General features: G+C 40.2%; 2 protein-coding genes across 7 annotated transcripts in view; one reads left to right on the plus strand and one right to left on the minus strand.

Annotated features, from left to right (window-relative positions):
* Positions 1-1,095, plus strand: part of LOC137291761 (probable global transcription activator SNF2L2) — a 28,128-nt gene extending 27,033 nt beyond the window's left edge. For all 6 annotated transcript variants that reach the window (XM_067823272.1, XM_067823275.1, XM_067823276.1 and 3 more), the window contains one exon: positions 402-1,095. In XM_067823272.1, the coding sequence (XP_067679373.1) occupies positions 402-488 (87 nt within the window). In that variant the 3' untranslated portion in view covers positions 489-1,095. The remainder of the gene's footprint in view (positions 1-401) is intronic.
* Positions 1,096-1,731: 636 nt separating this feature from the next.
* LOC137290492 (ribosome biogenesis protein BRX1 homolog) lies at positions 1,732-12,756 on the minus strand. Its single transcript, XM_067821467.1, has 10 exons — positions 12,606-12,756; positions 10,577-10,688; positions 6,476-6,519; positions 5,860-5,930; positions 5,283-5,332; positions 4,453-4,526; positions 4,024-4,074; positions 3,125-3,260; positions 2,696-2,790; positions 1,732-2,321 (listed from the first exon to the last, which is right to left on the minus strand). The coding sequence occupies exons 1-10, from the start codon at positions 12,720-12,722 to the stop codon at positions 2,133-2,135; spliced, it is 939 nt and encodes a 312-aa protein (XP_067677568.1). The 5' UTR covers positions 12,723-12,756; the 3' UTR covers positions 1,732-2,132.
* Between the last annotated feature and the right edge of the window lie 81 nt (positions 12,757-12,837).

Here is a 12,837-nt window from a genome sequence, read left to right on the forward strand (position 1 = left end):
TTCTGTGGAAGAGATTCACAAGAAGTGGACCTTATGGGGAGTGTAGGGTTAAATCATACTTTTGCTTCAGTTTCATCCTCAGTTGTGACGAAATGTTTTGTTGCTACCATGTTGACACCAGCTGATTGATTGACCTCAATGCAGCACACGTTACTGAAGACTTAGTGATGAAGACAGTCGCATGAACCAATCAAAGCTCGAAAATCTTACATGAGGCTGGATAATGCGTTTTGACATACCTTTGTGAATAAAAAGACAGATCATCAATAGTCAATAGTTTTCATGGTGAAGTGTTTTTAGTTGTTTCCCATACACATATCTTGCATGGTGTTTAGCCCAAAGGTACTAAAATATTTTCTCTCTAGATGGTAAGGAACATGTTCTGATTTTATTGTTTTCAGGATTCAGAGGAGGAGGAGGTGATGCCTTCACGCAGCTCAACACGAACATCGTCCCCAAGTCCAGGACATCGGAAACGACGTGAATAAAAACACTAGTAGCACCTCTCTATCTTACTGTAAAATAACATAAGTGTCTTGTATTGTATCTCGGTGAGGGATGGAGAGCATTGTCATCTCCACAAGAATCATTATCGCCTCCATTATTAGTAACATATGAAAATAGTAACCCAAGGAAGGCTATATTGTTTCAAATGAAACTAATTACTATTATTAAATGTACAAAAGAGATAATTCATCTGGAATGATTTTAGTATTCTTTCTTTTCATCGTCCTGATAAAGGTTTGCTTCTGTATTGACTTTGTTTCCTTGTTGTAGAAATTAGCACAAGTATACTTTGGGGTTATTTCATAGTATGGCTTCAAGTTCCTGTATCTTTGAATGTAGTAAACATCCAATGATTTTAGTGTTCTATGTTTCCTTCCACTTTCATTGAGTCACCTAGTTTATACACAATCAGTCACAAATTGTTATCAAGGCTTGGTTTCATTCACCTTCACATGGATTACTATATGAAATTGGCCATGAATTGAATCAGAATACTGAAGGTATTCATCAGATATTTAATGTGCTTTTTTCCATTTTCATGTAGCGAGCGAAAATCATCACTTAAAAAATAAACATAATGTATGTAAACTTGTGTATTTGTTTTTCTTTGAATTTGCATGTGAAGAAAATATTATGAAATATGGAGAGTGAATATGTGCCTTATATTCAGACACTGGAAATGTAAATTTCCTCTCAAGTTTATTGGTTGAATACACCAGAGGTTTTGCCCAACACATAAGAGCCACATGCAGTGCTTTTGTGTTTTGATACACTAACAACTAAAGGTTGATACCATCATGATTATACTGCTGATCTTTTTCTGAATTTGTGCTAAATTCACTGTGATCCATCCAGATCAACCAGTAGCCACTTCTTGCTTCTTACGTTATTAATTCATCTGCATATAATGACACCCATGAAAGCATTAAACTGGGGGATTATGTCTGAATGTCGTCCTTGTTTTAAACATTGGCGATGTGGTTGATGTGACAGTTACTCATGCTTTCAGTCACATTACCCTGGTCCAGATGTGAAGGAACTGATACTCTTACAGCAGTACGTCCTGTATCACATTCACCACCAGTCAAAAGTACTTACTATGGCAAGAAAGGTCGTGGACGGAAAACAAAACATGGCAGTGACAACTTTCTTATTCATTCACACACCTAAAAGTGCTTTCGGGCAGCTGGTTAATACATTCAACACAGAAGAGACAAGCTAAGGACTGTACACTAGTTTTATTTACATGTTTTATGTACAAGGATAGAATTTACTGACAAGCTTGAAAATTCATTGTACCAGTTAGTATGCCCTTCCATGCTTTCAGCATGAAAGGTTTCCCTGATTTTAAGACCACAGACTGTACATTTGATGGTTATTATTAACACTTTTGCTCACTTTCCTGTAAACATTTTTTTAACAATTGATTTCTTAACTGAAAAACTTTACTCTGACATACTTTATACACCAGTCAATTACACGGAACATGCTGTGCTCCCCATTGAGAAAATACCAGAATATTGAATGAATAGTGACTGGATACTCGTACACCCAAACGTCACTAATACGTCATGACATCCCTAACATGTACCAGACTCTTCCAAGGTCTTCATATTGGCTTCCTCTCATGAGTTTCTTAATGTATCAGACTTCTCCTCTGCTGGCCGAACATCCTCTGGTCTGATGGTCGTGAACACATCGTCTGTGGGATCAAGGCGGTATGATTCTTTAGGTCTTCGCACTTCCAGCGACTTCTTCGCATCTACCCGGTTGATGTATTTGCTGGCCACAATCTGCTTCAGTCTTCGCCGATGCTGATAATGTGAACAACAAAAAGATGTTAGCATCTGCAAGCTAAGACAATGTTGCAATAGTGAGTGAATTAGGTTTAATATTGCTTTGACCAGTACTTAGTCATATCAATCCATGCGGGCAAAAATCTTAAAGTGATGCAGGTGTTTCACGCATGCCACCTTGGTAAACCAATAGCAGAGTTGGAATGCTGACAAACAGAAACGTGGCATGACCACGATTCCAATCACAGAGGAAAAAGAGGGATTTGACCTAGGGATCTTTGCAGAAAGTGTTTAATGAAATAATTCACAAAATTGATGTTATTCAGCCAGGATAAAATGGTAACACACGATGAAGAGCAGACGAAATTTAAATACAGATAAATGAAACTGACCTCATTTGGAGAGACGTAGTGTGGATTCTGGTACAAAGTCCTACCCTGGAAGCTGCCTTCAAATACTCGGATGGGGTTCAAGACGAATCTGGGACCTGGCAAAACAGTTACATGTAAGGTAAATAGCATCAGCTGTGTGGCAGATGAATAGGAACAATTTTTTTATGGAAGGACAACTTCTTTTACTGCAATGGATGTGACATTTCAGTCAAGGTTCATCATACGAACTTCAAAATGCCACTCAAGGAACCTGTGTTTAAGGTACTGTAAATTTAACTGTGGTTAGGTGATGTAGAACACACATTTTTCTAAATCTTCATTTTGATTCATAGAGAACACTGCGATTGTGGCAACAACATGGATCCTGAGTGCAGGAACGTAAGCACAATCACCATGACAACTTGGATATCATTGTGTGCAGGAACTGACCTATTTCTGTGAGTGCCCCATCCTCCTCCAAGATCTGGTAGTTCCGGAACCAGATCCTGTTGTCCATGATGGAGAAGGACAACACATGGTCAAAGAATGGCTGACTCTTGGGATGGCAGTTCGGAGTCCCAAATATCTGCAAGGCAACAACACTACTGAAAGAAGCAATACAGCACAACCAGGCAACATGAGGGGTTGAATTGTCTTTTCAAAAGCTATCTGCCACAGGGCAAGTCATTTTAAGAAAATAACTTGATCATAACCTGATTGAAATGACCTCATTTTTATGACATAATCATGATGAAGTAATTGTGAAAGAATAAATCAACATGGCATTTATCAAGAAATTATCTAACAGCCCACGGACAAGTAAGATACAATTATTTCATTGCCCACAATGAAAACTGACTTGTCCCAGGCATTGGGCGATGGGATTATTTAACCCCTGGATATATACCTAAAACCATAATGTAGTGTCTACATTCACATTCCGAGCATTGCGGACAAACAGTCACAGCTTTATACAACCTCCTGAGGGAATGAGTGAGCTGGGTATCGGTGACTGGTAAGCAATCAACCTGGTCAGGACCAGACAATCCACTGATCAGCACCATGAGAATCAATCTATGCATTTGGAATATGATGACATGTGATCACCTCTCACGACAAGCATGGGTTACTGTAGATACTTTCTGAACCGGATCTACACAGGTCAATGCTGCTCTGAACATCATTTCTAGAAAGTGCTGATGCAGGTTATACATGCTGACCTCTTAAGTAAAACATACGTGTACAGGCTAACTACACAGGTGAGTCAAAACCAGGGTCCAAACCAACCAATGTGTCCAAGGGACAGAGGTGACAAGGCCACCAGGGCCAACGGTCAAGAAGCACCCTACCTGTATGAACAACTCCTTCAATAACCTCCATTGTGGCTCTTCTTCAAATGTCTGAAACGAAGAATTCATTAACATAGCTTGGTCATAATACTTGGATCACAACCTTCTCATAATAAACTGAGAAACAATACTCAGAATTGTTACAGACCTCCTGATCTTTTCATACTACTTCAGTTTTACTATTACATTTTTGAGTATTTACTTTATCCTCATACAAAAAAATTGTTATCAAGAAATGTTTACTGATGTAAGACAGCCCAGATCCAAACATTTTAACAGCTAAATACACAGGCAAAAGGTTTTTACTGCAGAAACAATGCAGATATACATCAATAGTCTCTAAATTATCAGGTAATTGTAACACAAAATCCACTGAAAGTAAGAAACATTCATTATTCACTTATAAGTGTGAATAAAACTTCAACTCACTGTGTCAAAAGACAGTAGAGGTCGTGACCCTTTCAGACAATTCCCTGTCATCTTGAGTTCCATCATTGTGTGCACTGCAAAAAGAGTAATTGTCATCACTCTCCCAAGTGTCTCCTATTAATACTTTCTATTAGTTCCAAAAATATTATTATCCACATACAAAACATACTCAAGAAAATAGGGGATTGTACACTCAACTTTCTAGCACCAATCTAAACATTCCACTGCAACAATCAATCATATTCTGTACTCACATTGAGAGGTTATTCAGTGAAGTCTTACATGAAATCTTCACCCAAGGAATCAAACTATCTGAACATCAGAAGTAAGTGAGTGAGTTTAGTTTTAAGTTGTACTCAGCAATATTCCAGCTATGTGGTGGCAACCTGTAAATAATTGAGTGTGGACCAGACAATACAGTGATCAACAACATGAGCTTCGATCTGCTCAATTGGGAAACAATGACATGTGTCCACCAAGTCAGCTAGCCTGACCACTCAATCCTGTAAGTCGCCTCTTAAGACAAAAGCATAGTCGCCTTTTATGGCAAGCATGGGTTGCTGAAGGCCTTTTCTACCCCGGACCTTCACGGGTCCAGAAGTAAGTGAGCATAATGTGTGAGAAAAGCTAAAAGTGGATCAGGTGAAATCACTTTGGGGATACCAACAGACACAGGTTCAGTGATGACAAATTTAGAAACATGATCAGGTATTTGAACGGATTCTGAGATTTGTGGAGTCTCCATGGGAGGCTCCACACTGCAAACTGTGAACACCAAAACAAACAAAGTACGAAATCCATGCTTGTTAATTCTTCTATATCACACTTACAATTTTCTACTAAAAATTTTGCTGATGGCCCCTCAGGACAGTTTGACAGCCTGAAATAAAACATGAATTCAAACATGAAGCCTAGAAAAGTAAATATTGCATGCAAGATAAGTAAAAAATAGCCGTTGACAGAAAAGTGAGAACAACAACTCTCATCTCTTATCTGGTACACAGATGCAAACAGATTACCGAATGTCTATATATCTCTCATGTGACCTAGAGGGGGTTATTCATATTGTATATACTTCTCCATAAAAATCAAACCTCATGAAACCTTCCCCAGCCATAAAATTAATTATGAATGGTTCCCTACAACACATAGAAATCCCCCAAGAACCTCTCTCACACACATATGGGTCACCCAACAATCCCCCTCCCTCCCACACACACCCACACACAAAAATGACCTTCCACACAGAGTCCCTAAAACAATACATCACATATGGAGATCCTAAAACAACCTACCACACATAGAGATCCTAAAATAATCTACCACACACACAGATCCTAAAACAACCTACAACACATAGAGATCCTAAAATATTCTACCACACACAGAGGTCCTAAAACAACCTACCACACATACAGATCCTGATTCTTCTTGCCTTCAAAGTAGATACACTTGTTGCAATTTTTCATCTCACAAATCTGGACAAAATAGAAATGAGACAGACTAAACACCAAGCTAGCTATTCTCGAAACGTCTGCAGCCCTACAAACTTCTTAAGCCCATTCTAAACCCATGGGCTACAATCAAAGTTAAGAATTCTTAGGGCTACGAATGTTTCAAGAATAGCTAGCCAGGCTTGCAAATTATACCTTTGTCATGTTCTTTCAGAATTCTTTCAGAATGAAATCCTTCATAAGAACAGTGAAATCAGAGCAATTTGCAAATCAACTTTAGTAATTTGCTAGAGTGAAAAAATGTTGCTTCAAGACACATCAGCAATACTGCCGCCATTTGAGGCTTTAACGATTTTTTATCAAGTGAACATAACATGTAGATGCCATAAAGTTTAAACAATTAAGTTTGCTAAAAGCAACCCTGCAGTGTATAAACAGTATGATAACAAAGCACCATCTGTAACCATCTGTAACCATCTGAACATTTGCTCAATGCTGCCCCAATCAAGGGTATAACCATGTCTTACTTGGGAGATCTGCCGAGAATCCCCCTTTGGACACACACATACCTCATTGATCACGTGCAGCTTGTCTTTTCTGTCCATTTTCGTTTCTGAAAGGAAAATCAACCAATTTATGCAAACCCGAAGAGGTTATGAATTCTTTGAAGAATGTCCTCCTTGAGGTACATATTAGCATTAAAATGTTCATTTTCAAATACCAAGTAACAACATTTTAATATATATTTTATTAAACAAAAAATTAAAAAACTTGTTTTTGTCTTTTGAGACCACCCCTACAAGGCCTCACAGGTTTGAATAATTCTTTTTCAGAAGAAATGCTCCTTGGGATACATATAAGCATATGACAGACTCCCAACGATTGTAAGTCAGCAGAGGCATTCTGTCTGGCTAACATGTACACACGTTCAATCAAAGTCACAGTCACAGCCCAAGTCAAGATAGAAAAAACATACTTACTTATACAGCTGACCGTTGAGGTCAATCAGGCTGGGGCATGGAAAGGAGGGGTAAAAGGAGCCAAGGTTTTATGCACTGGCCAATTCACAATGACAGACAGAAGTTCCACTCCCTACCCATCGAATGGAAAGGAATGTATGGGTCAAGTCCAACGTATTCCACTCAGAATTCCAAACCAGAGAAGCATGGTGCAGGGAGGATAACAGTAGGTATAGCATATCACAACGCTAGTGCCAGAAAACAGGGAAAAAACAACACCAATAAAATACCACCACTGATAAATATTCAGGGATTGGGAAAGGGAACTTTGGCAATGGGCAATTTTCAGGATCATTAGCCATTTTCTGAATTTTGAATGGGCCACTGTCCTTGTATCAATAGTAAACTTCCAATTCTTTTTCAGAAGAAGTCCTCCTTGGGGTACATATATAGCATTAAAATGTCCATTTAAAATGCCTACGACAGTTGTAACAACATTGAATAAATATTTTACAAAACAAAAAACTTGTTTTTGTCTTGTGAGACCACCCCTACAGGGCCCCCACCCGGGCCCCTTAACAGCCAAGAGCAGGTAACTCTCGCCGTGTACCTCATACCTCACTTTTCATGCTGTCGTCATAGAGGACAGTCGTCCATTCAGCAGCTCTCATATTTAGAGGAAGCTTACGAGTTTGAAGAGAAAAATGAGTGAGAAAGCTACAAAAACCGTATATATGGTTCCTTTTTAACGCACGGGCACTATTGGGAATTCACATTTCACTCTTTTTCATTCATGAAATGTTGTAACTTTGTGTGGTGGCCGTGGTCTTCAGCCATGTGGCTGACAAGATGGCGGTCGGCACATACCTGGTGGTTATTTTTTCCTGCCTAATTTTAGGTGTGGTTGTAAATACAAATGGGATATTTGTATGTTTTACCCCTCTTTTCGATGGAAAGGAGGGGTAAAAGGAGCTGGTTTCCGGAAATGACAAGGTTTCTGGCATTGCCTCCTGTCCTTTTAGCCTTTCGACAAGAATTACTATCCCAGAACGGAGCGCCACACCCGAATCCCAGGATTCAATGGGTGGCCTGGCCACTGTCCAGAATCGCCTCCAAGCGAGCGGAATTCCTGCACCAGTTGCAGACACAATTCTTTTTCATGAGCTATTGTCTCTTTCTCTCCAGCTGTTATCATGGAAGGCTGCCTTTCTTGTGGCGGTAACGTCCGGCAGGCGGCTGGGTGACATTCATGCAATGTCAGCGGATCCTGCCCTGACCGTCTATCTCTCGCAGCTTCGGCAGTGTATTAGAGTGTGTGCAGGGTACACATCGGAAGACAGAATGCCGCTCCCAACTCACATTCTTCGGGAGTCTGTCTTATGCTATATATGTACCCCAAGGAGGACTTCTTCTGAAAAAGAATTACACAAACCTGCAGAGGTTATGAATTCTTTGAAGATGTCCTCCTTGCAGTATGGCCACCCACCTCCCCATTCTGTCTGACAATCTCAGCATGAAAAGTGAGGTATGAGGTACACGGCGAGAGTTACCTGCTCTTGGCTGTTAAGGGGCCTGGGTGGTGGTCTCACAAGACAAAAACAAGTTTTTTGTTTTGTAAAATATTTATTCAGTATTGTTACAACTGTCGTAGGCATTTTAAATGGACATTTTAATGCTATATATGTACCCCAAGGAGGACATTCTTCAAAGAATTCATAACCTCTACAGGTTTGTATAAATTTTAATGGACCATTTTTCATTCTAATGGAACATGGCCCCTGATTTTTCCAATCCCTGAATACGGGGGAATTTCCAACACATTGATGTGCAGTTGCGCCTCGCTCTGTGACCACATGCCCAGACTGACAGGTTGCCCAGAACATCACCCAATCCTGTGAGCAAGGCATTTGTTTGAATCAAGATATCTATCAATGGGATGTCCAAGACAGACAGGTCACCCAGAACATCACCCAATCCTGTGAGCAAGGCATCTGTTTGAATCAAGAGATATGGCAATGGGATGTCCAAGAGGATCTAACTTCATCAATTCCCTGCCAGTGTCCACCACCACAAGTAAGGATCAGCCACTCTCGAGTGTGGAGAATCATCTTGTAAGTCTGGTAATGATATCACATTTGAGATAAGGTGTGCTGAATTGATCGCATCCTCAACTGCGCTTGCCAAACAATGGCAACTGAAGCTGCGATGAGGGACTCAAGAAATTTCAACACAACCACACCTCACACTGTCTCTCACTGTTTTGCTCCCCAGAAAACCAGATCCTGTATGGGAACCAGCTCTGATTTCTTGAGATTCACAATCCAGCCCAACCTAGTGACTATACGCATCATGGAAAGTGACACAACCCCACTCAAGTGAACAGCAATGCACGAAGGAGTCAATCGCCTATGTACAGGTGACAGCACGTGGCCTGTCAACTGGCAACCTGCGCTGGAATTAGCATGAGTTTGAAGAACACCCTTGGCACCGTGGAGATGTCAAAGGGGAGCACAAGAAACTAACAGCAACTCCTGTCGAAGGAAACCTTAGGTGTTTCCTGAAATTAGAATGCATTGGGACATGAAGGTGCACAACTTTGAGGTCAATTGACATGAGTCAATCTCCCTTCGACACAGATAAGATCTCAGAGCCCAGTGTCTCCATGTTGAAAGATGGTACCTCTAACATGTCGTTCAGACCTTTCAGATTTAGAATAGGTCATAACCCTTCATACTTTTCGGTAACCAGTAAATAAGTCAAGCTTCTTCATGTCCCGCAAGAACCACCTTGAAGGTCCCCTTGTCCAGTAACAACTGGACCTCGGCGATGAGCACATCTCTTTCGCCAGAGCAACTGGCATCTGAGTGAATCGGTTCCACGAGACGGGAGGTGGGACTCACTTTCACTGTGGCATGTGGCTTTCCCAGAGTGTGGACAGGATCCGGAGAATGGAGGTGACTTGTTCCCATTCCGATAGGAAGAGAGAAAGTCGACCACCCACAGAGATATTGGGCATAAGACAAAAGGATCCCAGATTTTAGCAGTACTCAGACTGCTTGGTATGGGTCCAACAAGAGCTCTGGAGGAATTATGACTTGGAAGCCGGGTCCAACTTCCCCTTCCTTGGAAAAGGCTTGCTGAGACGCCACAGCCTTGCCCTTGCTCCTGCCCTTCCGCATCTGCAATGGTTGGGACCACTAAACATGCGGCTGGAGATAAAAAAAAAATGTTGATTTTGACAAGCAGCCTCTGCCACAGGCAGAACTCAATCTGTTTTACTGACACCTATGTGTCTGCCTGCCTGCCTGTCTGCTAATGACAATATGCAATGCACCACTTCAAACACTGAGTACATGCAATTTTAACTTAACAAATATCAGAATATAGGCCATAGCCAAAAAGCCCTGTGGGTATTGGCAAATGAACCAGCCAATGAAAGACTTAATTATACTTGAGTGCTCTCCCACCCACTCTGACTGGGTTTGGTATCCCAGGCTGCTTCATTTCAAGTGTAGTAAACCCAAGTACAAAATACTGCGCTTTTGATTTGCACCTGTACGCTTATCATTTTGATTGTTTTTTTCATTATCAGCAATTCATACCATTTGTCATGAATAAATGATAACTGTGTCATAATTATGTTTATTTTTTTGCCTTCATTGAAGCATTGACTTATTCTTGTGAATAAAATAACAATTATCAGACAAATACCTGGTTTGGCATGAGGCATGGTAGTTCGAAGGTCATTCATTAAATGTCTTCCACGGAAAGAAATGCCTCGGGACGAAAAGACCAACACGCGCTGTTTGTTTGTCCATTTTTTCTGATTAAAAAGGAAAACATATAAACGCAAGATACATACACACAACAAATTCAGCAACTTCTATAAATTGTAAATTTGCGCCTTGGCTGCTTCCTGAGAAAAACACATTGCAGAAAAGTATCTTGTAATACAAATTTAGGATTCCTTCCCAAGGAAATTGCTCAACATTTCTATAATTTACTGCTTGTAAAGCTACCAGGTACATTTCAACTCAGTTTAATTACATTCAGGCTTGTTTGCTCTTGACACCAGTCCCTCAGAAAAATTAAATATATATTACATAAAATATCCAAGGAATACACAAAAAGCAGCCATTAATATCATCTACTACATAATGTTACCAGGATCTCAACAATAACAGTTACTGAAATGTATCTGCAACCAGAATGATTCAGCAACGTATCACATTTTTATACCAATTTGCATGTTTTTACTTCACCTGAATAAGTGTGTGAGTTAAGTTTTACACCGTACAGCAATATTCCAGCTATATGGTGGCAGTCTGTAAATACCAGAGTCTAGACCAGACAATCCAGTGATCAATAGCATGAGCATCGATCTGCGCAATTGGGAACTGATGACATGTGTCAATCAAGTCAGCAAACCTGACCACCCGATCCCGTTAGTCGCCTCTTACGACAATTACAGTCGCCTTTTATGGCAAGCATGGGTTGCCGAAGGCCTATTCTACCCTGGAACCTTCACGGGTCCGCCTCTTATGACAAGCATAGTTGCCTTTTATGGCAAGCCTGGGTTGCTGAAGCCCCATTCCACCCCGGACCTTCACGGGTCTCACTTAAATGAGATCACGTATACAGGTTCATATATAGCCCATATTGTTGCCCATCTGTTTCTTTGGGATTCATATACACACAAATCACAGGATGTCTGAACCAGCAACATGACAGCTGAAACATGTGCAATGAAACTATTGCAAACTGTATTCCATTCTCATTATGCCAAAATTTCAAGAATGATGCTTCAAAGCTAAAAGTACTTTTCAAAGTTAAGTTTGTTTAGATTGTCATTTCTACTGCACTTGACAATTCTGTTCACTTTCGATGGTGAAAAGTATGCATGCTTGTGCTCAAACTGGATTACCAATTAGAGAATATACTCTGCAACTTATTTTAAGATCCGAACAGTTGAATGTGTTGTTCAGTTCCATTCACTCAGGTGAATACGTGACATTATGGGATAATGCATGGAATGTCAATTGATAAATTGTCTGATCCAGCTTTGATCAGTTTCAACAACTGGAATTCTACGAAGCATTGGCTTAAACAAAAAACATACCTGGAAGTGATAATGGAGATGTTGATTAAAGATGCAGATTTATATTGTAAATCATGCACAAAGATGATTTACTTAAGTGACAGTGAGTGAGTGACTTTGGTATTTAGCATTATCACGATCAGGGACACCAGAAATACGCTTTATCATGTTTATGCATCATACCCATGTGGGGAACCCGGGTCTTTGGCTTTAGCTCAGTTTAACAACTCAGCTACCTTTACAGCCCCCCAAGAGACAGAGAGAGAGAGAGAGAACTGTTCATACAACAGAAGGACTGCATTAACCTGCTGGTGCCTGGCATGTATTACCAATTTACAGTCGTTTCAATTTTCACCTTCACATTCTCCACAATATTTGATTTTTTAATAATAATAATATTCATTTTTTTCTAATCTACTACCCTTTCAGATCATTTTTATGTAGATATAAAGCACACGAAAAACCAATACTTCAGGTAAATACATTACACTTTCGGAACACTCAGTGCGCGAAAACCGAGGGCATGTCTCAGGCGAACACGTGCTAATAGTAAATCGACTCGTGAAATGGTTTGTTTACATCGTAGAAACTAGACTGCAGACTTATATAGGTATTCATGACGATGCACTTTGTGTTACACACTTGTATTTTGGGTTTGACGCTCGAGGAAACAACAGCGGGCAGAACAATATCTTCAACTTTGGGTTTCTTGACCGTCTCTTTGGCATTTTTCCCGTCTGCTACCTTACGCTTCGCCATCTTGTCAATATATATTCACTGCGGACAGTGGTTTGCGCCTATTGAGAGTCAATAATTATAAAAAAATAGTTTCAATTTTTGTTCTGGCGTTTTAAGAGACTACGTAGCATATAAA

The sequence above is a fragment of the Haliotis asinina genome, chromosome 7, assembly GCF_037392515.1.
Source record: "Haliotis asinina isolate JCU_RB_2024 chromosome 7, JCU_Hal_asi_v2, whole genome shotgun sequence".
Classification (NCBI taxonomy): Eukaryota; Metazoa; Mollusca; class Gastropoda; order Lepetellida; family Haliotidae; genus Haliotis; species Haliotis asinina.

Bases quoted from the DNA above. Each gene is read 5' to 3' on its own strand.
- LOC137290492 (XM_067821467.1), bottom strand. From the start codon at position 12,722: ATGGCGAAGCGTAAGGTAGCAGACGGGAAAAATGCCAAAGAGACGGTC. The intron at 5,931-6,475 runs GTATGTGTGTGT...TATTTTGTCCAG, and splicing joins AGCTGCACGTGATCAATGAG to ATTTGTGAGATGAAAAATTG. The intron at 2,322-2,695 runs GTCAGTTTCATT...TCACATTATCAG, and splicing joins ACTACGTCTCTCCAAATGAG to CATCGGCGAAGACTGAAGCA.